This window comes from Pseudochaenichthys georgianus, chromosome 23 (genome assembly GCF_902827115.2).
Source record: "Pseudochaenichthys georgianus chromosome 23, fPseGeo1.2, whole genome shotgun sequence".
NCBI lineage: Eukaryota > Metazoa > Chordata > Actinopteri > Perciformes > Channichthyidae > Pseudochaenichthys > Pseudochaenichthys georgianus.
In genome coordinates this window covers 4,806,443-4,820,440 of record NC_047525.1, presented here as the reverse complement: position 1 = coordinate 4,820,440, position 13,998 = coordinate 4,806,443, and the positions used below count along the sequence as shown (strand labels likewise).

The following is a 13,998-nucleotide window of genomic DNA, read 5'->3' as shown; positions in this document are numbered from 1 at the left end:
CGGACCTGCCGAGCGACTAGCCATCTGCCTACGGTACGTTTTGTGTATTTCTACTTCTTTCATCTGACTCTGTATATAAAGAGAGAGAATGCATGAATGAAGTCTGTGATTTAGTTCAGATGGATAACATTAATTAAGATAGCTAGGTAAACAAAGTATGTGGGGGGGGGGGGTGGTCTGTGTGTGTGTCTGTGATCTGTGTGTGTCTGTGATCTGTGTGTGGGGGGGGATCTGTGTGTGTGTGTCTGTGATCTGTGGTCTGTGATCTGTGTGTGTGATCAGTGTGTGGGGGGGGGGTCTGTGTGTGTGTCTGTGATCAATGTGTGTCTGTGATCTGTGTGTGTGTGGGGGGTCTGTGTGTGTGTGTGTGTGTGTGTGTGTGTGTGTGTGTGTGTGGGGTCTGAATAAATATATTTTGTAATCATGTATATTACTCTTTTCTCAGGTACCTGGCAACCGGTGACTCGTACAGGACCATAGCGTTCAGCTATCGGGTCGGGCATGCAACCGTGGCTGTCATTGTCAGGGAGGTTGCGGGTGCCATCTGGACCGCCCTGGTTGATGAGACCATGCCGGTACCACAGACGGAGGACTGGAGAGTCATCGCTGCTGGGTTCCAGGGGAGCTGGAACTTTCCAAATTGCGTTGGTGCCATTGATGGGAAGCACGTGGTGATCCAGGCTCCGGCAAATTCTGGGTCCCTGTACTTCAACTACAAGTCCACCCACTCCTTGGTACTGCTGGCTGTCGTGGATGCCCAGTACCTCTTCAGGGTAGTGGATGTTGGAGGCTTTGGAAGGAGCAGCGACGGTGGGAGCCTGCGGAATTCTGCATTTGGAGAGGGCCTCCGAGATGGCAGTCTGCAGCTACCGCCTGACACCGTCATCCCAGGAGCAGAGCGGCTGGGCCTTCTTCCCCATGTGTTTGTTGGGGATGAGGCTTTTCCGCTGCTGGACAACCTGCTGCGTCCGTTCCCTGGACGTCACCTCACAGGAGGCTGTTCAACTACCGCCTCAGCCGGGCCAGGTTGGTGGTTGAATGTACGTTTGGCATCCTCTCATCTCAGTGGAGAATGTTCCGGCGTGTCATCACCACCAGCCCGGAGGTAACAGAGTTGTGTGTGAAGGCCACCTGTGTGTTGCACAACGTCCTCCGCAGGAAGACATTAGGAAGACCATCACGCACACCTATCGCAGAGTCCACGGGTGAAGCTACTCCAACCCTGTGTGATGCACCGAGGATGGGCTCCAACAACGCCACACGCAGATCCATCCAACTGCGGGAGACCTTCAGCTCCTATTTGAATGAGGAGGGTGCAGTGCGATGGCAGCATAGAGTGGTGTAGGGTCACCATTGTCTCCAAACCAAAAGCTCTTTTAAGAGCTACCCATTTTCTTTAAAGGGCAAATATTCCAAATGAGCCATTTTAAAATCAACCATTCCTAATAAACATGTTTCCTGAATTGATATTATGATATGACTAACAACCTTTTTCCTTCAGTCCTGTTTTTAGTGATAAAAATTACAACAGATTTTCACCTGACCAATTACAGAAGAAAGCACATTATATATCGACATACATGAAGCTTCTGGTATGTTGCAACTGACAAACCACATGAACAAGTCAAGACACAGTAAAGCCATAACATACTTGAAATAACTTTTATTTATGTAATGTTGTGAGTGAAGTGTGTGGTGAGTGTAAAACATGTCATGTGGATCAGTATCAGTATGTAATTAATTAATTTTCCAGCTCTGCTGCCTCCAGTACCGCCTCGTGTATTTTCAATCTGAGCCTCAGCCTATTTCTACTGCTCATCAGCCTCATGGTGGGCAAGAGACTCCGGAAGAAGAGCAGGTCGTCCTCCTCCTCCACCACTGGTGGTGGGGGTGGTGGTGGTGGCATATCCAGCATTGGACCTACGGACAAAAGCAGACTTTCCTCAAAGGGAGACATCTCCCTCCCCTTCTCTTTTTCCCCCGGAATCCGACTCTCGCCTGTGCTGGCTGGCTGACTGGCTGACTGGCCGGCTGGCTGGCTGGCTGGCTGGCTGGCTGGCTGGCTGGCTGGCTGGCTGGCTGGCTGGCTGACTGGCCGGCTGACTAGCAGGCTGACTAGCAGGCTGACTGGCACCTGGTTGGCTTTCAATGCTGTCATCCAGGCTCTCTTCCAGGCTGTCTTCCTCTTCCTCTTCTATGGATGTGGATGGAAGCAGGGCTTGCCGGGGGAAATTGCTGGACGTCTCGCGGTCAAGCATGAATGGCTTTAAAAAGCTCATGATTGCCGCGAGACGCCAGGGCTTAGATCCCCCGGAAGACCCTGCCCCGCTCCTTTCCCCTTCCTTCTCCAATATCCTCTCCTTCCTGTATTTGTCCCTGAGGGACTTCCACCGCTTTTTGCACACCTCCTCTAATAAAATGAAATGAAAGAATACAGTTAATTTCTTGAATTTAAGAAAATGATTCCTCCATTAATGAAAACCAAATCCCTTTATCACTGTCAATTGCATAAAAGGTTTTACATGTCACACTTGATCAGAAACAGGTTTATTGCCAGGTAGCTTTGCACATACTAGGAATTTGACTTGATGTCATGGTGCATATATAAAAAACAAGAAATCTAATATAAAACACAAAATGTTTTACACTGTAATAAAATACAGTTAAAGTGCAAAAAGATAAAAATTAAATAAAGCAGTAATTTACATGGGAACATTTTTGCATATATATATATATATATATATATAACTAAGAAATGTGAAAGCAGAATATGAGCAGAAAGGAGTATGACATTGTGTGCATTAATGTAATGCAATATAGTCTATGATGTGGCAGAGGTAAAGTGTCAGCGGATGATGAACATTTATGTGATTAATGTCTATGGTGCTATTTTATGCTAAATATAGTGGCTAATGGCTATGCTTGCTAGCTATGTTAACACTACGTAAACTGGATATAAAATCCCCAAACAGGCGAAAACCTACCAGTTTCCCCCACTGTCTCTGCCACCTCCCTCCATGCCTGGCTCCTCCGGTTTGTATCCATGTATGTTCCCTACCGCCACGATCATTTTCTCCTCCTTTTGTTGACATATGGGAAATAACTGCGGTCTGGCTCTCCCAACATACACCCGGTTTGATTGGCTACTGCTTGTAGGCGGCAAAAGTAGAACATTGCTCTACTTTTGCAGCGAGCACCTCGAGAGAAGCTACGCTTTGCTCCCACAATGCAGTTCGGCGAATCATGACGTCACCCCATTCAAAGTGAATGGGCAGAAGCGTTGAAGCGGCAACGCACGCCGCCGTGTGTAGGGGCCGGGAGACGGGCGGAGACGGGCGGAGACGGACCGCTCTGCTACCCACAAGTGAATGGGCAGATTGGAGTTGTCGACGCTTCCGACGCTGTAGTGTGGACGGGCCGGATTTTGAACACAGCCTGAAACTCAACTTTTCTGCAAACATTGAGAAGAAGGATATCCATTGTTTGGGGAGTTTTGGAAATTGTATGTATGGTCACCACTGAATCTGGATTATTAATCATCAGTCTTATTTCCAGCTGCCGGTTTCCACTAAAACCCTATTTACCTGGTGGAGACCAACACAGGGCACACAGCAGAGTGAAGACTGGGCTTGCATTCATTAGATGGAAACAATGGGTACCAATGTTTCAACAGATCTAATGATGTAAATGACTGTTTGCTTACACGTTCTCCGTGAGGGGAATTGTTTTGCTGCCAAAATAATCTATTAATGGGCTTCTGTTTTTGACTTAATCACAACAGATGAGAGTGAGGCGAGGCATTTTTAACACTGTTAGTGTCAACGACAAAAAAAGCTGGCTTTTATATTTTCTTAGAGCGGGCAGGTGTAACAGAGGTCTGCACTCCAGCAGCGGTGAAGCAGCTGGAGGGCAATGAGAGCGAGCTGCTGAGCCCCATCACTCATCTCAGTGCTGCGTGTCACACAGCAACACTTCCATCTGCTCATTGAACCCACACACGACTTCATCTTAATGACTTCCCTGCTGTTTGGAACTAAAACAGTTTATACCTTAGTGATGGGAAAACCTGGCCGTGTCCTTTACAGTCCTCTAGGTCAGGAGGAGGAGGAGCACTGTGGCGGTTTCCGGGTTATTATGGGCTGTTCGTCTCTTGTAATTATCTGCCAGATTGCTGGGCCACTCCTTTCGGTTTCAAACGGAAGAAAGCCATTCTTGTTTGTGTGTCCTCTCCCTGAGTCAGCAGTCTATTTGCAGTAACAGTGTGTATTTAGTGGGACATTTCCTTTTTTAATACGGCGCTATGACAAAAGTGGTTTACATTTTATTGGCTACTATATGGGGAAGGAAGAAAATCATAGATTGATTTGGTTTTCATTTCTGGCCTCAAGGCAATACAAATTCAACATTTAAACGAGTGTTATTTTGAGGTGAAGTGTCTTGTCCAACAACCTCCCTTTTAGAAAGCAAGGTGATGAGTTTCAGGGCCTGGATAGAACTGACATTAAACTCTATGTAAATAGCACATGTTTGATGGTGTGGCTGAAGGCGTATGCATCACACTGGTCATTAGATGTGGCTGAGCCCACCAGCACTTCTGTGGAAGATCACCCAGTGATGACACTATACATGGATCATAAAAACTCATGAAGAGCACACCTGGTAGTTATACCTCAGTTTTTAATTACAAGTGCACAACTGGTTGTTTGATCATACAGGTCACTCACATGAAGAAGAACACATTACATCTCAACAGTTACAGTAGCTTACTGTAGACGCCTTTGGGTTCTGTAGGACACAGCATTGCTTAAGGCAATATATCATTTATACATACTGTAGTCTACACTTTTACATTTACAGAGAATCCCTGGAATGCTGGACTGACAGGACAGCTTCACTTAGAACACCCTGACGTGTGGTGGACCTGTGCTTTGGTTCCTTCAGGAAACACTCTTGGGTCCATTAGTGGAGGACAACAGAGCACACGGCAGAACATCATGTCAGCAGGAAGGATGGGACTTTGTCACACGCTCTGTTTTGAAGGACATTGACAACCCTGGGATTGTCAAGGGTTGTCTACTTTTATATTGAAGTAATTCTTCGATTTAATTTGGCCTTGATCACTGCTTACAGAACGGTTACACACAGGGGCTCGCTGCGCACATCACAATACCCCTACAGACAAGACACAGAGAGGAAACCAACAATCTTCTCTTTCAACATCAATACATCCTTGGGTCCTTGGCATGCCAGAAAATACGCCTTTCATGCATCACTTTCAGAAAAATGAAGAACCTCATGATATGTATGGTTCCTTATGAAACTCCATGATACTTCTGATCAGAGCGAGTGCTTTACATCTTCCAGTGGGGAGAGATATTGCACTTGGAACATTTTTAATTGAAAAACGATCAGAGAAAAAAAAGAACACATTCCAGAGCCAAGCATTTCTAGAAACGTTTACAGGAGATACATGTACATTTCTCGTGCAACCACTCTCCCTTAGCTGCTGATCTTGGTCAGCATCTTGTTGATGGCCTGTTTGACGTGTGTGGTGGAGCTGCGGCGGCGGGCCTTGCCCTGCACGGCCTTGCGGCGCCTCACTTCGCGACACAGCTCATGAAAGGCCTCGGCCACGGTGCCCCCCTCGTTGGCACACGCTGAACATTCGTAGAAGGCGCACGCCATTTCAGCAGCCAGGCGCTCGCCCTCCTCGGTGCCCACCTGCCGGGCGTGGTCCAGGTCCGACTTGTTGCCCACCAGGACCAGAGGCACGTTTTTGGGCCTCTTCACCTCCTCGAGGAGACTTCGCAGCGGAGCCACCTCCTCAAAGCTCCCGCGGTCTGTGATGTCATACACAATGACAAATCCGTCACCCCAACGCATGTGACTCTCCTTCTGCTGGATGTCCTCCTGAGACAGAAGACACAAACTCAGTCACCAACTCAAAGTGTAACAATAATGCTGAATCGGTTCAATGTTTGAGGAAACTTACTTACAGAGCATGAGATCATTTCTGTATGCTACATATGAAGCTACAGCCAGCTGCCAGTTAGCTTAGCTTAGCATAAATACTCGAAACAGACGGAAAAGCTAACCTGGCTCTTTTTAATAGCAGTAACGTCTGCTCCACACTTACAACATCTTATGTTTAATCTATTACAAGATGGTATGTGCCAGACTATTTATTGGTTGGGAATACTGCATGTGTCTTTAAAACCCCAATGCATTGTGTCTGGACCAGTTATAATAATAATTAAAATGTATGTAGCGCCTTTCACGAAACCCAAGGACGCTTTACAATGGGAAGTAACAAAACAAAACAAAAAGTAATAATAATCATACAGATACATAGGCTGAAGAAAACAAAACAGGAACAGGTTGCTGAGTACTGTATATCAGTGACGGTACGTCCACACAGCAGCTTTTCAAAAATCTTGAAAATCTTGGAGCTGGGCGTGTCTGACAGCTTGGGGATTTTTTGTGAGCAATGCGACCAACAACCAATCACATGAATCTCCCGCCCCCGACATACAAAGCAAAAAACCCCGGGGATTTTATGCGAGCAATATATATATAAACTCCCCAAACAGGCGAAAACCTACCAGCTTCACCCCCTGTCTCGGCCACCTCCCTCCATGCCTGGTTCCTCCGGTTTGTATCCCGTTAATAGTTCTGGTCGTAAAGAACCGGGTGATTTGCTACCGTAACTTCTCGTCTGGAATATGAGGAAATGAACTGCGGTCTGGTTCTCCCTGCTTACTCGCGGTTTGATTGGCTAGCGCTTCTACTGTCAGATTTGCATAAACGTGTTTGATTGGCTGACGCTTCTAGCTCAGCTTCAAAAGTTGAACATTGCTCAACTTTGAAATCCTGGACATCCTGGAAATCTTCGCTTGGCTCCCCCACAATGCAGTTCGGCGAAAAGCGAGGCAAAGTGACGTCATCCCCATTCAAAGTCAACGGGCAGAGAAGCGGTGGAAGATTCTTCTGAAGCTGCTGTGTGGACGTACCGTTATATTGTCAGCAAGGCTAAAAGCTGTTAATATTTCACTTTTGATATGTTTTCAGACGATAAAAAACGGTATGCTATTAAGAAGTTAATATACAGTGCATCAGTATTTGGAATACATAGTTGAGGTATGCCTAGGATGAAAAGTACAGGCCTCCCTCCTCTTTTTAAGTGGGAGAACTTGCACAATTGGTGGCTGACTAAATACTTTTTTGCCCCACTGTATTCGAGGTGGTTTTCAATAACATATCCGTATATTTATTTCTCCAAGTTACGTTTTTGTGTGCACTGAGGATTCTCAAACAGGCGTTTGTTTAATCATTTTAAGATTGGCTTCAAAACATTTTTGCGAATTAATTCTTTATATGATACATGAGAGGTAACATTATATTTATGGTATTATTTCCACATATTTCTCTCCATTCTTCCTTCTGCCAACGGTGTCGCAGTTTCTCGTCTCTCCTGTTTTTGTGCGTACGCATGGGTCAGAGTTTGCGTGGAGGACCGCACGTTTTCCCGTCAAGTTTGTTTTTTATAAATCGCAAACATTGCTTAGAAACTGGCGTACGCCATCTTTTGAGCGTACGCACCGTTTATAAATGAGGCCCCAGATATTATAACAATCCTTTCCCTTCAGTTCTGCCTGCAGGTCCTTTGCTTCTGGTAAGTTCTGCTGCCTAGCATGGTACATCCAGACCAAATGCATCTGGCTTGAAAGCATTCCCTCAGACATATGTTGGATAAGGCCACCATGGACAAATCTAATGGAGGTCAGAAGGTTATCAAAATCCCAAAAGGTATTTTATTTGTTGGACTTTCTGGTTGCTGGATGAAAGCGGACCCCTGCTCCGACCTGAGCGACCTGAGCTTCACCTCCAGCAGCTTTAACCCGCAGGATAAAAGCTTCTTATTGTTGGCACAGGAACACAGCTGCTATCTTAGAATGGGATAACTGTGACCCATTTCCCTTCGGAGGGTCAATAAAGCAGTGCTGATTCTGATTCATCCATGTCTGTTTGTATTTGACATTACACATTAAGTCTGGCCATATGTAGGCCATGTTCACATGTATAACGTATTATTTTTATGGAGAAGCTTTTTTTCTCCGATTCCTGGCTCTCTCTGTGCTCTTTCTCTCACCTTTTGAGGCAGAGATCAGATGTGCAGTGTGAGGGAGGAGAACATCCAGCATGCTGCTGATCTGATCTATGAAGCAGCCCTGCGGTTATGACAGCACGTGGTCGTGTGTGTGACTTTAAAACCATAACCTGACTGCAGGGAGACGCACAGATCATGGTCTTATAATTACTGTTAAAGGAAGCTTAAAAAAGACCACATCTCTCAAGAGGATCGACCTGAGAGTTTGACGTTTGTATCCCTGACCGAAGTCTGAACTTGGAATTTAGGAAGACTCCACCTCCAACAATCAAGATAGAGTTAGCAGCATGCTTTAAAGCAACGAGAGTCAGGAGGGGCCGAACACTCAGACCTCTGTCTGATGCCGGCTGAAAATAGACTGCAATATAATGAGAGAGAGATGACTGGCTGAAGGGTCACCGGGGAAATCAGCCGACAGCAGAACACCGACGCAGCACTGCAGCATATCTATCTTCAGCCCGAGGACTTAAAGCTCTCCCTCATGAACCACACTGCCTCTGAGCTGCCATTCAGTCTCATACACACTCCTACTATCACTCACAAAACTGCCTTTTACAAAAAGTGTAAATGTCACATCGGATAAATCAAATGAAAAGTTTGAATAAGATTTCACTTTGAATATTCAACAGAATGCAATTATTAAAGGTGGGGTAGGTAAGTTTGAGAAACCGGCTCGAGATCGCTAGAATTTGAAGATACACAACCGGAGAAAATCTGCCACTTCCTTACAGAGCCCCTCCTCCAACACACACAAACGCGCACATGACCAATGAGGGCACGAGATAAGTTTGTGCCCCGATGGAAGGCTGACAGGCAGGTAGGCTATCCAAATCCGTTTAGCCGGATAGGTTGTGCTTTTTACAGTATTACGGCTTCTACAGATGACATTTGTTGTCAAAGCACTTAAGATATTCATTGCTATCGGGATGTTAAGAGCATTCCATGGAATATAACAAAAAGTGTATCTCGAGCCGGTTTCTCAAACTTACCTACCCCACCTTTAACTAGGCGTTCACCAGGAAGTGGGATCTTAGCAAATCATTGAGTTGAATCAGCAGTTTGGCTCACACCAAGGACTATCTCTAGCAACAGCCCTAACTCTATGGAATATGTTTTCTGTCCACTGCTCAAATATAAATGTTTAACACAGAATCAGATCAGGGACAATGTGTCTCACCTGCCCGGCAGTGTCCAGGATCTCCATGGCAACAACCTCGTCGTCAATGTTGGCTTGGTGACGATATGTTGATTCTGAAAGACACAAAAGTAAATAGCAATTAGTGATCAAAAACAATCTAAATCATCATTTAGTGATAGTACCACATGCAGACTTCTGGAGGGGTGGAGAAGTCACCAGTACTGAAGTGGTGGTGTAATCCTGCAATGCAAGCATGCATGTCTTCTGCCTGGATGGATGCAGCGTTAACATCCACATCTAATCCCATATACACACGTAGGATAGGTGTTGATTGGGTACCTTGCTGCAGTTTCCAATGATGTGTTCAATAAGTCTTTCCTGAGTGAGGGTCTCAGCTGGAGTAATGATAACAGCTGGTGGAGTTACATGAATGCTAAAGAAATGTGCTCCACTGCTCCCTTTCTTATCTCTTTAGCAAAGGACACTGGAACATACTGAAGAAAAGGAAAGGACATGTCCAACAATGCCTTTAAGCAACATGTAGAACAACATTTCATGATTTGTGAAGCATTTATTTTGTCATTGTATTAATTTTCTATGCATATGAATACAGTTGCTTCAAAACAAAACGTGTGTTCAGTGGGATTCTCTCAGCACCAACGTTTTCTTTTCTTAAGTCCTTATGAATTTCCCTTCACATATTCCTTGACCTCATGTTGTTTTCCATCTCTGAAGGAGAATGTGTCAGGCGGTGGTTCATCCACAGCCCAGCCCCTCCTGGGGTCTCCTTTATAAAGTCGTGCGTAGGATTCACGGGGGAAGGTTGCTTACGTAGGACAAAGCAAATAAATACGCAGACATTTTCCGATTCATAAAACACTACGCCGGTTTCCCTTTATAAATCACAATCGACTGGAAATGCGGTGCAGCTTTTGCGGGCTTCACGTAACGCCCATATTTGCCTATAAATAGTCAAAGAAACGCCCATTCATTAATTCTGACTGACTGCATGAAGAAGAGCAGGAAATGACGACAGAACAGCTAAAAAAGACGTCTCACACCGTGTCAGATTTTTTGTCTTTTGGGGAGGTCGAGATAAATCATATTGTTTGGTGGATGCAGTTTGAACCAGAGCAGCAGCATGGAGGTCGGATCGTCACCAAAATAAATAAATAAGTGGTCCGAAAAAAGTTAATGACAAAATACACATAACCTTCCTCAGGCAGTGTGTCAGTGTGTTTGTGCCGGGGACAGGAGACCCCCCCCCCCCATGATGAGGGGGATGCCTGTGGAGTCAATTAATGTTAATTTCTTTATTTGGTGGTTTGTGTTCCAGCTGTCAATCAATCTCCACTGCAGCCTGTGCGTCTCAACCCCCCAGTTAAATGAAATGTGTTGTGTAATATCAGCTTCCAAATCTACCAAGCATATGGTGTTCTTAGTTTCCATACCTCCTGTGTTTTATGAGCGACTTATCAAGTCTTAGCAAACGGCATAAACACGATTAAACATGATAGTATATGCTCGTATAGAAAAGCAAAACGGCCTCAGTTTGGACGTAATTCTTATGAGAATACATTTCATAACATTAAGACACCATATTCGAGGTGGTTTTCAATAACATATCCGTATATTTATTTCTCCAAGTTACGTTTTTGTGTGCACTGAGGAGTCTCAACAAGCGTTTTTTAATCATTTTAAGATTGGCTTCAATCAATTTTTGCGAATTAATTCTTTATATGATACATGAGAGGTAACATTATATTTATGGTATTATTTCCACATATTTCTCTCCATTCTTCCTTCTGCCAACGGTGTCGCAGTTTCTCGTCTCTCCCGTTTTTGTGCGTACACCAGGGTTTCCGCTAGGATTTTTTCTCGCCGGTCAAATGTCCGTGCAGAATTTATTTTACCGGACACATTTTAAACTTACCGGTAATATTTCAATAATAATAATAAGAGTTGTGTAGCAGAGTTTCCGTTAGCAGGTAATTACCGGACTATGAGCAGATATGCTTCAGTTTAAAACTCAGTTCACGGGGCTCATTTTTATATTGCTTCAGTTTATAATCGGAACAAATCGAAATATTCAGATTCATTTTTCAATAAATGATTCCACAAACAACAAACAACATAATTATTACATTCAAACAAACTACTTGTAGTAGATAACGTACATTATTCAAAAGTTTACATTACATTTGAATAATAACACGGGAGAAACGGATCCTCTCTTTTCCCCTCTCCCTCCCTCTCTCTCCTGACAGCACGTCAGTTTCTCAAGCAGCTCCTGCAGCCCGCTAAACAGAGGGCGGGGCTTCAGGTGATTATGCAGAGCTGCGTGTCTCGGTCAGACTCAGCAGCTGATCTGATCTCTCTCTCGTGTCCGGTTACACTTCACTCGTGTTTATGTCCATATCGATCAGATCCAGCTCTCCTGATCGGCCTTTATAGAGAGCACCGATCAAACTATTAAGAGTGAATATCGGCCGATAATGACCGGCGGCCGATCGATCGGAGCCTCCCTAATTATTACCAGACATTTTGACCGGCAAGTTTTGAATTTACCGGTTTTTAATAAATTGTACCAGCTAAAAACCGGTAATTACCGGCTAACGGAAACCCTGGCGTACACATGGGTCAGAGTTTGCGTGGAGGACCGCACATTTTCCCGTCAAGTTAGTTTTTTATAACATCGCAAACATTGCTTAGAAACGTACGCACCGTTTATAAATGAGGCCCCAGGTCACAGATATTATAACAATCCTTTCCCTTCAGTTCTGCCTGCAGGTCCTTTGCTTCTGGTAAGTTCTGCTGCCTAGCATGGTACATCCAGACCAAATGCATCTGGCTTGAAAGCATTCCCTCAGACATATGTTGGATAAGGCCACCATGGACAAATCTAATGGAGGTCAGGAGGTTATCAAAATCCCAAAAGGTATTTTATTTGTTGGACTTTCTGGTTGCTGGATGAAAGCGGACCCGTGCTCTGACCTGAGCGACCTGAGCTTCACCTCCAGCAGCTTTAACCCGCAGGATAAAAGCTTCTTACGGCTGGCACAGGAACACAGGTGTGAACTGTGGCTGTGACCTCTCATTCCACCTTGAACATCAGAAGCGTTATCTGCCTAAATTGCCCCCTTGTACAAATCCCATCTGTGTAAACATCTCCCGCACAGCGCAGAAGCCCCTGAAAGCCCCCTATAAAGAGAGGTTCTGATGGACTTTGCTGCGTCTGAAGCCAGGGCTTAAGTCGGCACTCTCTCAGAGCGTTTGATTTCCTCAAACTGGGCTTACAATTTCTTTCAGCTAGTGACTCCTGTCCTGCCCTGCTATTTCCCCATGCATGGCTATTTTGTGAAGAGAGAATATTACAAAGCTTGGCAAGTCTAGAAATCAATACTGTCAAAATAAATCACCAATCTTCCGCGTTTGCTTTAGGAGAATAAAAATGTGTTGCTATCATCGATTTCAACTTTTAACTTATTTTGAAAACAAAACATATTGTATGATGAGCAGTCAGGCTCTAAAACCATCACGGCCCCTGGTGGACCCCCACACACATTTAACAACAAAGACTATAGCACCTGTTAGCACTGTTATGCAATACTACTTATGTGCAATCAATATATATATATATATATTAGAGCCGGGACTCGATTAAAAAAATTAATCTAATTAATTAGAGGCTTTGTAATTAATTAATCGAAATTAATCGCATTTTTAAATCGCATTTTTAAAAATCGCATTTTTATGCACAGGGTCATCTAAGCTAATTTACAGATGGCCCTGAGCCCAATAGAGATTGCCCTGAAAAATGCATGCGGACGAAATGGCACGAAGGGTTTAGGGGGCCTCCGTCCCCCTAGACATTTTTTAATTTTTGCAGGTCTTAGATGCTGTCTGGTGCATTCTCTAGACTGAATTATAAGATGAACCACCACAATATTATATTGTACAATTTCAATTGTATTCTTCATTTCACTTGTTTGTTTGTTCTTGTTTGTGTTTGCTCGCTTGCATGCCCTGCATAGCTTTAAGAAATACTTAAGTTGTTGGTCAAAACACTTTCCATCTGATGAAGGCAAATGCCTTCCCAGATGGAAAAAAGTAGAAAACATTACATTCAGTTATAACTGCCAAAACAAACATTATTTACACTATTATGGCCCCTGTTAAAAATGTTTGTAATGTTAACTACTGTAAGTTGGTCGAACCAGAGCTATTTAATAGAAGAGTTACGACACCGGAAGTCCAAAAACGGTTATCGTCACGTGGTTCATGTAGACGAGGGATCGTTCCCCGGAAGTTCATGGCGGGCAATGTGAATGCATTGATAACAGGAGATAGAACTACGATTTTTGGTAATTATTAGTGAATAAAGGTTTTGATTTGCAATATTTATACAACAAATCGATATGTGTATGTATTTACATCAATATGTTTTCAAAAATAAAATCGAATTTGCTAATATTAAGTGATAATATTAGGATTAGTGTGAACAACTAGTTTACATGTTACTAACAGTGCCTTGGTTAAAGAGCCTGTTGCTGTTTATTTATAGCTTTGAATTCTTTCAAACCAATATTATCTTCTTAAACTTGTATGGTAGTCAGGAGCATCACTTTCTAATGTTTATTGATACATTTAGAGGGAGGGGATCTAAAGTAATGCTTTAAAATTCAGATTGGAT

The 13,998-nt window shown here is 44.0% G+C and overlaps 1 protein-coding gene across 1 annotated transcript in view; it reads right to left on the bottom strand.

Moving 5' to 3' along the window:
• Positions 1-4,926: 4,926 nt before the first annotated feature.
• The window catches only part of rerg (RAS-like, estrogen-regulated, growth inhibitor), a 79,284-nt gene continuing 70,212 nt past the window's right edge, over positions 4,927-13,998 (bottom strand). The window contains exons 3-4 of the mRNA XM_034074842.2: positions 9,345-9,418; positions 4,927-5,910 (exon numbers count right to left, since the gene is read on the bottom strand). Of these exons, the coding sequence (XP_033930733.1) occupies positions 5,500-5,910; positions 9,345-9,418 (485 nt within the window). The 3' untranslated portion in view covers positions 4,927-5,499. The remainder of the gene's footprint in view (positions 5,911-9,344; positions 9,419-13,998) is intronic.